Below are 9,845 nucleotides of genomic sequence, written 5' to 3'. Positions count from 1 at the left end.
GGCCACCCAGGAGCCACTTTTTTTTTTTTTTTTAAGTTTATTTATTTATTTTGGGAGAGACAGAGTGCCAGTGGGGAAGGGGCAGAGAGGGAGAGAGAGAAAGAGAGAGAATCCCAAGCAGGCTCCAGACTGCCAGCACAGAGCCTGATGTGGGGCTTGAACTCACAAAACCACAAGATCAGACCTGAGCCAAAACCAAGAGTCAGATGCTTAACTGATTGGACCACCGAGGAGCACCATGATTTTCTTAATAACCTTTTCTTTAGCTTGCTTTATTGTAAGAATACAGTATGCAACACATATATAAAATATGGGTTATTGGTAAAGCTTCCAGTCAGTAGTAAGCTATTAGTAGTTAGGTTTTTAGAGAGCCAAATGTTATATATAGATTTTTTTACTGTGTAGAGGGGGAGGGGGCACATGGAGGGGGAGAGAGCACATGGAGGGGGAGGGTCAGCATCCCTAAGCCCCATGTTGTTCAAGGGTCATATGTATAGGATTGACTGTCTATCTTCAGCTCTAAAAAAATACTGGAACCAAGCAACTATACTAAAATTATTAGTAAGCATTATATTCGGTAGAATTGCTGGTAATTTTAATTTATTCTTCATGTTTTTCTTAACCTTTCAAAATGATTACAATAAACATAGTATTTTTATAATGAAGAAAATGTTACTTTAAAAAGTAAATATTTCTATAAATTTTCTTTACATAGGAATAGGAAGGAAATCTGAATATTATAAGATGAAAATTCACTAACTTTTCTCTAATGGAAATTCAACAGTATTTCAAATGGACCAAATACTGAAAACAAAATTTGATTGCTTTCAATCTTTAAGATTTTAAAAGCTCACCTAAATATTTTGGGGTATATTTTCTTCTAGGAACTTGATCAAAATGCCACTGAAAAAGTCCAGGCAATGTTCACAGCCATTGACGAGCTCTTGTATGAGCAGAAGTTGAGTGTGCACACTAAGAGTCTACAGGAAGAGTGCCAAGAATGGACACGTAGCTTTCCTCACCTCAGGTACTGAAGCCCCAGAATTGGCTTGTATTTATGGCTAATACTAAAATTTGAAAAGCAAATATCTAGGGGTGCCTGGATTGCTCAGTTGGCTGAATGTCCAACTCTTGATTCCAGCTCAGGTTATGATCCCAGGATTGTGGGATTGAGCTCCATGTTGGTCCACACTGAGCATAGAGTCTGCTTATGATTCTCTCCCTCTGCCCCTCTTCCCTGCTGTCCTCTCTCTCTAAAATAAGAAAATTAAAAAATAATTTTTAAAAAGCAGGTAACAAAAAAACTTGTATTCTGAAATCGTTATGGGCTTAGTTTTAATGAACGTAAATAAGGTCATACAGTATAAAGACTGCACTTAGAGAAAACTGAAGTTGATGGAAGTTTCTTAGACTTTTCATAACTACCACTATGTTGTCCTAATTGAGTAAAACAATTTCTTTACTGGTAGCTGAGATCTATGCATTGTGTGTGTCAAAGAGCTCTTCTTTGGAGCAAGAGGGTCAGAAAATGTATTTGTTTACACTGTTGTCTACAAGAAAAGTCTTATGTGTACTTAAAAGCAGACATAAGCTGTTAGGAAGCTTCCCTCAGAAATGACATTACTATACCTACTACTTAAAATGTATTCCAAAAATTTTTACAGCATCATGTTCTTAAGAATATAATTTATAGCTTTCACTAATTTGGCCTGGCTTTCATCCATTTTGGCAGATTTAATGAAGATTATTGTAGAGGGTGGAGGGAAAATTACAACTTTTTGCTCAGTTTCCTTGGATTTTTTTCAGCAGTGCGAGGCTATAGCTTTCTCTTCTCCATCTCCATTCTGTGGAAGAGAGCTATACCTGTAAAAAGATTCTGGATTCACATGTTCTCTTAAGAATCATTCTTAATCGGTATCAGACTAGGTATGTTCTGGACTTTTATATAGAACCGTCACATTTGTCCCAAGAATATCTACATTTGGTATGTATGGTAGGTGAATGTGCTTAATTGTCTCTTTATGTTGTTCATTTTGAAGGATTCTGGGTAGACAAATAATTACTCCAAGTGAAGGATATGGACTGTATCCTAGATCCCCTTCTGTTGTTTCAGTTTCACACGAGACAACACTTTCTCAAGATAGAGATTCCACTATGTAAGTATTTCTAATATGTAAAAGTTATATTCTGCCAGTTATACTAGGGGATTAAAAAATTTATGTTTTACTTGATGGTATTTAATAAAGCACAGAAAATGCTGTTAAGATTGACCACAGTTTGTATGTATATGAGAATTTTGTTTAATAATTTTTTGTTCAAAAAGTAAGTCATTCCCTAGGGTTTAAGGATGTTTCTCTATTTTTCTCTATCTCTATAAATCTCTGTCTTATATATTTATAGATACAAGCACATCCTTCTTGAAATAAAGTGTAGATAAACTGGTTTAAAGAAATTTAGGAGTCTAAGAAACACACTTTAAAATTTTTTTGAAAAAAATTTGAAAAAGTGATTTTTCTTAAACATGTAATATTAATTACAAATTAATTTCTTTACAGAAGTTAAACTGCTATTAGTTTATTAGCTTAAAATGGGTAATTAGTATATTCTTTAAAATAGCTAAATTCTTTTGAACACCTCAAACTCTTTAAACAACAGCAAAACAAACCTAAATAGGATTATTCCAATTTCTTACATCATACACAAAAATAAATTCAAAATGGATGAAAGACCTAAATGTGAGACCTGAAACCATAAAAATCCTAGAGGAGAACATGGGCAGTAACCTCCTTGAAATCAGCTGTAGCAACTTCTTTCTAGATATATCTCCTGAGGCAAGGAAAACAAAAGCAAAAATAAACTATTATATTTCATCAAAATAGAAAGTTTCTGCACAGTGAAGGAAACAAATCAACAAACTAAAAGGCAACCTATGGAATGGGAGAAGATATTTACAAAAGACATATCTGATAAAGGGTTAGTACCCAAAATATATAAAGAACTTATATAACTCAACACCTCCAAAATTAATAATCCAATTTAAAAATGGGCAGAAGAGGGTCACCTGGGTGGGTCAGTTGGTTAAGTGTCTGGCTTTTGATTTCGGCTCAGGGCATGATCTCACAGTTTGTGAGTTCAAGCCCTGTGTCAGGCTTGCACTGACAGTGTGGAGCTGCTTGGGGTTCTCTCTCCTCTCTCTGCCTCTACCTCACTCTCTCTCTCACAATAAATTTTTAAAAATATATAAATAAATAAAAATGGGCAGAAGACATGAATAAACATTTCTTCAAATAAGAGGTACAGATGGCCAACAGACCTGGAACGATGCTCAGCATCACTGATCTTCAGGGAAATACAAATGGAAACTGCAATGAGGTATCACCTCACACCTGTTAGAATGGCTAAAATCAACAACACAAGAAATAACAGATATTGGTGAGCATATGGAGGAAGGGGAACCCTCTTGCATTGTTAGTGGGAATGCAAACTGGTGAAGCCACTCTGGAAAACAATATCAAGTTTCTGCAAAAAGTTGAAAATAGAACTATCCTATGATCCAGCAATTATACTACTAGGTATTTAGCCAAAGAATACCAAAAATAATTCAAAGGGATACATGCACCCCGATGTTTATAGCCACATTATCTACAATAGCCAAATTATGGAAGCAACCTAAGTGTCTGTTGACTGACGAATGGATAAAGAAGATGTGGTGTATATATACAAAGGAATATTACTCAGCCATCAATAACATCTTGCTATTTGCAACAACATGGATGGATCTAGAGAGTATAATGCCAAGCGAACTAAGTCAGTCAGAAAAAAGACAAATACCAGATAATTTCACTCATATGTGGAATTTAAGAAACAAAACAAAAGAACAAAGGAGAAAAAGATACAAACCAAGAAATGAACTCTTTAGAAAACAAACTGATAGTTACCAGAGGAGGATAGGTTAAATAGGTGATGGGAACTAAGGAGTGCACATTTTGTACTGAATATAGGTGATATATGTATATTTGAATCACTATATTGTACACCTGAAACTGGTATCACACTATATGATGACTAAGTGGAATTTAAACTAAATTTTTTAAAAAATAAATAGGGTTATTTAAAAATCTATGTTTACCCTTAAATGTATTGTGAAAATACCATGGTTTTAATTCATTTTTTATTCCTATATTTTTTCCCAAGACGGTAGTTTTACTTATTTGATACCTGCTAAAGAGTTGTAGTAATGCTTACTTTTAATGCTTCTTTGGGCTTGTAGTCATTTCAAGAAACCACAAAGTAAAACGTTACTGTTTTAGGCCAGTTAGGGTTATAGGATCTGTGTTACAACCTAAATTAGTAAGAGAATGGGATTTGTTTGCTTCTCTCCAAGGATTTAAATTCAAACTTCTTGTCAGTAGGCTGAGTTTTTTTGTTTTGTTTTTGTTTTTGTTTTTTTGTTTTAAGTACGCCCTGTGTAAAGCCCAATACAGGGCTTGAACCCATGAAACTCATGACCCTAAGATCAAGACCTGAGCCGAGATCAACAGTCAGATGCTTAACTGAATGACCCACCCAGGTGCCTCAGCTGAGCCTTTTTTTTTTTTTTTTAAGTTTTTATTTATTTTGAGAGAGAGAGAGAGAGCATGACCAGGGGAGGGGCAGAAAGGGATAGAGAGAAAGAATCCCAAGTAGGCTCCGCATTGTCAGCGTGAGCCTGATGCAGGGCTTGAACCCATGAACCATGACATCATGACCTGAGCCAAAACCAGGAGAGTGATGCTTAACCAACTAAGTCACCCAGGTGCCCCAGCTGTTTCTTTTTAAACTTAAATCTCATATCTAACATCAATAACCCTTTTTAAGTTTACTTATTTAATATAACTTCCATATTTTTACAAACTAATTATAAATTGCATTACTAATTGTAATTGTACATTTACTAATCGTAATTACATTTTTCACACAGAAATGATATATTCTTTAATTCTCACCAAAATTACATAATCCATGCTGTTCAGATATTTACCTGATGTTAGTATAAACTTTATGTTCACTTTATTTTTTTAACGTTTATTTATTTTTGAGAGAGCATGCACAAGCAGAGAAGGGCAGAAAGAGAGAGGGGGACAGAGGATCTGAAGCAGGCTTCGTGCTGACAGCAGCATACCCAACAGGAGGCTTGAACTCATCAACCTCGAGATCATGATCCAAGCCAAAGTCAGACTCTCAACTGACTAAGGCACCCAGGCACCCCCTGTTCACCTTATCTTATAAGTGGTAGTTCCATTTGAAAACTTCATCTCCAAGGAAATAAGTAATCAAGCCTGAGCATTTAGCCCCTCCTTTTTTAGGATATTTGGCTAAATTGCAACATACTGCAAACCTCCTTTCTTTCTTCTTGCTACCACAACTGATGATTGGCCATTTTTATTTTTGGATTTGCTTTTCTGGACTGTTTGCTTACAGTTTTCAATTGTACTTTTATTTACTGTACAGATAAAACAAATGTCTATCTGTACTTCATACACTACATTTACTTGGATGAAACAAATTATCCAGCTTTATTAGCATACCACTGCTTATGGAAAGCAATAACAAACATAATCCATATTTTCATGTAATCACTACTTTGTCTATACTTGATATTTTATTTTTTAAAAAATTTTTTAATGTTTATTTATTTCTGAGAGAGAGAGAAAGAGAGAGAGAAACAGCATGAGCAGGGGAGGGTCAGAGAGAGAGGGAGATACAGAATCTGAAACAGGCTCCAGGCTCTGAGCTAGCTGTCAGCACAGCCCAGTGCAGGGCTCGAACCCACGAACCGTGAGATCATGACCTGAGCCGAAGTTGGATGCTTAACCGACTGAGCCACCCAGGCGCCCCCATACTTGATATTTTCTTGAGTACAATTATGAACTCAGAGCATTTGAAAATTTTTATATATTTTAATCATAATTATTAGTGCTCAAATTGTTACAACTTGGCCATGTCAAGCTAGTTCCTTTGTTTTTGTCTTGACCATATCCTTGCTTTCTGGTTACAGTAGGATGTCCTAGGCCCATCTTTAATTTTTTCTTCAAAACATAGAATTGGCTGAAATTTAAGGAGACCTACTTCGAGAGGCTAGTAGTATTTGAGAACAAAACTTGGGTAGTGAGGATCTATAACTTGGTGTTACTATTTTACCACTTTTTGCAATAATAGGTATGGAAAAATATGTCATGAATTCATTTTGATTTTTTTCAGTTTAACAAATCAATTGCCATAAAATAAAGTTTGTAAACTACTGAGACCTACAAAAATATTATTTCAAATTATATCCATCCTTGCCACTTGACATTACATCAGATTTTCCTTTTAAAATTAAGGATTGATCCTGTCTCCACTTAAAAATCTTCAATAGTTTCCCAATGAATTGAAGATAAAAGTGTAAAATTATATTATAAGCTTACACCTATATCTCTATCACTGTCTTCTGTTCTTCTTTCTCATTCACTAATTCCCTCCCATTGGTATTTGGTCCAGTTCCTACTCTTGAGTTCTTGGGCCAGAGAAAAGTGGTAAAATAAACAACATAAAACACAGCATTTTTTCCTTTGTATCTCTTAACACCTAGCACAGTGATTATAACATGGTTAGCATTCAATTTTTTTTTTACTAAATTAAAGCATATCATATTTATATAATGCCAAACTATATAAAAATGAATTAATATATATATAGATATGGTTGCAAAACAATGTTATCAGTCAAAACAAATATTGGTTTCTAGGTCAAAATGGAATTCTAAGATCATAAAATAATAGAAGATAGTGGCAGCACAAGTAGAAAACACAGACAAAAAAGGACCATGAAAATAATAAGTTTAAGGACATTTCCACTTGAAAAAAATTATGCACTTTACTATCTCAAGTCAGCATAAGGAGCTGTCTACCTTTAGTTTAAATACAAAACAACAAGAATTAACTAACTATAATACCTAATAAGATGTCAAAGTGTATGACTATATACAGAATTATAACCCTTAAAAACCACTAAGAGAAATGAGAGCAGAGAATAGAAAATCCTTGTGTGTATGCCTAAATGACTTTCAACAAGCGTGCCAAGACTACACAATGGGAAAAAGACACTCCAGCAAATGGTCCTGGGTAAAATAGATACCCATATGCAAAAAAAATGAATTTGGAACCTTACCTTGCACCATATATAGAAATTAACTCAAAGTAGATTAAAGACCTAAACTTAAGACCTAAGACTATACAACACCTAGAATAAAACATAGGGGAAAAGCTTCAGGACTCTGGATTTAGCAATGATTTATTGGATATGACACTAAAAGCATAGGCAACAAAAGCAAAAATAAACACATGGGACTACATCAAACTTAAACATGTCTGAAATCAAAAGACAATCAATGTGGTAAAAAGGCAATCTGTGGAATGGAGGAGAAAATTTGCAAATCATGTATCTGATAAAGGGTTAACATCCAAGATCTATAGGGAACTTCTGCAACTCAACAACAAAATGATTCAATTGAAAAATGAACAAAGGACTAGAATATACAATTCCCCAAAGAAGATATATATATGGCCACTATCAATAGAACAAAAAATAATAATTATTGCCAAAGATGCAGAGAAAATGGAATCTTTGTGCACTTTTAGTGGGAATGTAAAATGGTACAGCTACTGTGAGAAACAGGACTGAAATTCTTAAAAAAATTAAAAATAGAATTATCATATGATCCAGTAATCCCACTCCCAGCTATATGTATCCCCCACTCACCCCAAGAGTGAAAGCAGGACCTAAAAGAGATATTTGCACAAGCATGATCATTGCAACATTATTCACAATAGGGAAGATATCTGGAAGCAACACAAATGTCTATCAACAGATGAGTGGCAAAAGAAAATGTGGTATATACATGCAATAGTATATTATGTGGCTGTAAAAAGGAATGAAATCCTGTCACATACTACAACATGGATGAACCTCAAAGACATTATGCTAAGTGAAATAAGCAGGCACAAAAGGACAAATATAGTATACTCTCATTACATATCTAAAGTAGTCAAAATCATAGACAGTAGAAAGGTGGTGCCAAGGGAGGGAGGAATTAGTATTTAATGGATATTAGGGTTTCAATTTTGTGGGATAAATAAGTTCTAGAAATCTGTTACACAATAATATGAATATACTTAACATTACTAAACTGTACAGTTTAAAATGGTTATGATGGAAATTTTAATGTTCTATTTTTCACCATAATTTTAAAAAACTCATTAAGGTGGAATGGTATGGCTGCTGTTTGTTTTAAGCCTGCCTGCCTTGTATCACTCATTACAAATTATATCCTTTGTTTTCATCTTCTTTGATTTCTTTATACAACTGTCCTAAATGCAAGGGCCAGTTAAACTAATTACAAAGCAGGGTTAAAAAATTTTTTTTAAGACATAAAGAGCTTTCTGAAGTTTTCCAAAGTCATGGAGACATTTCAGTTCTACTGGCAAGGCCATCCACAGTCATACTTCCTTTCCAGTATTCTAAGTTTTCTCCCTTGTGACATCATGAGATCAATTTTCATATAAATTTCCTCTATTTCAGTCTTTTCTAGAGGTCCAGTTGATGATAAGTTTGGTTTGAAATGGAGTTGAGAGTGGCTAATTGCACTTTTCAGATCCTGGTCAAGAAGGAGAGCTCTTGGCCACCTGTTCCTCTCAGCCACCTTGGAGGGTCTTGCAATAATCACTTCCATGAAGGTTGCAGGATTCTGCCTCCTAAGGCCTACACGTGGGTAGGCTGGCTCCAAATTAAACTTTCTGTTTAAAAAACCTAGCAAAGTCATTTTATTCTCCATGCATAGGTTTGAAGAATAAAGTGCCAATGATTTTTTTCTTCTCACAATAAAAGATATCAAATTAAATATTACTACTAGCAGAGTAATACATTAGGCAATCCCCTGTTATTCTTCTACTAAGAAAGAATTACAAACATGTTTTGGGGTGCCTGGGTGGCTCAACTGGTTAAGCACCCAACTTTGGCTCAGGTCATGATCTCATAGTTTGTGGGTTCAAGCTCCACGTCAGGCTCTATGCTAACAGCTCAAAGCCTGGAGCCTGCTTTGGATTCTGTGTCTTCCTCTCTCTCTCTGCTGTCCCCTGCTCATTCTCTCTCTCTCCCTTAAAAATAAACGAACATTTTAAAAAATTAAAAAATAAAGAATTACAGTTTAAAAGTTAAAGGTTATTTTCCAGACATGGTAATATCTGAAGTCTGATGATTTAAAGGGCTTCTTTGTCAAAAAATAACATTTGCAGGGGTGACTGAGTGGCTCAGTTGGTTAAGCATCCGACTCCGGCTCAGGTCATGATCTCACAGTTCATGAGTTTGAGCCTCGCATCAGGCTCTGTGCTGACAACTCAGAGCCTGGAGCCTGCTTCAGAGTCTCTCTCTCTCTCTCTCTCTCTGTCCCCCCCCCACCCTCTTTCTCTCTCAAAAATAAATTAACATTAACAAATTATTAAGCAACATTTGCAAACACAGTTTTATGATGTAGAATACTGTTTTTTGCTTCAGCTTTAGAGCAAATGGGAACATTTTTCTTCCTCATTTATCTGAAATTTTGTTATTAACAGAAACATAAAATTATTTTATTTTCAAAGCAAAATATTCCAGAGGAGTGCCTGGCTAGGTCGATAGAGCATTCAACTCTTGATCTTGGGGTTGTAACTTTGAGCCCCATGCCGAGTGGAGAGTTTACTTTAAAAAATAATAAAATCTTCAGGGACTGACTGGCTCAGTTAGTAGAGCATACAACTAGGGGGGCCCCATGTTGGGTATAGATCCTGGGG

The 9,845-nt window shown here is 35.2% G+C and overlaps 1 protein-coding gene across 2 annotated transcripts in view; it reads left to right on the top strand.

Annotated features, from left to right (window-relative positions):
* Positions 1-9,845, top strand: part of FAM149B1 (family with sequence similarity 149 member B1) — an 87,945-nt gene that overhangs the window by 26,094 nt on the left and 52,006 nt on the right. For both annotated transcript variants that reach the window (XM_077778548.1, XM_077778547.1), the window contains exons 4-5: positions 885-1,027; positions 2,040-2,156. In XM_077778548.1, the coding sequence (XP_077634674.1) occupies positions 885-1,027; positions 2,040-2,156 (260 nt within the window). The remainder of the gene's footprint in view (positions 1-884; positions 1,028-2,039; positions 2,157-9,845) is intronic.

Source organism: Crocuta crocuta, unplaced genomic scaffold (genome assembly GCF_008692635.1).
Source record: "Crocuta crocuta isolate KB4526 unplaced genomic scaffold, BGI_CrCroc_1.0 scaffold167, whole genome shotgun sequence".
In the NCBI taxonomy this organism is placed as follows: domain Eukaryota; kingdom Metazoa; phylum Chordata; class Mammalia; order Carnivora; family Hyaenidae; genus Crocuta; species Crocuta crocuta.
The sequence above is the reverse complement of the archived record's forward strand: the minus strand, read 5'-3'. Positions and strand labels throughout refer to the sequence as shown.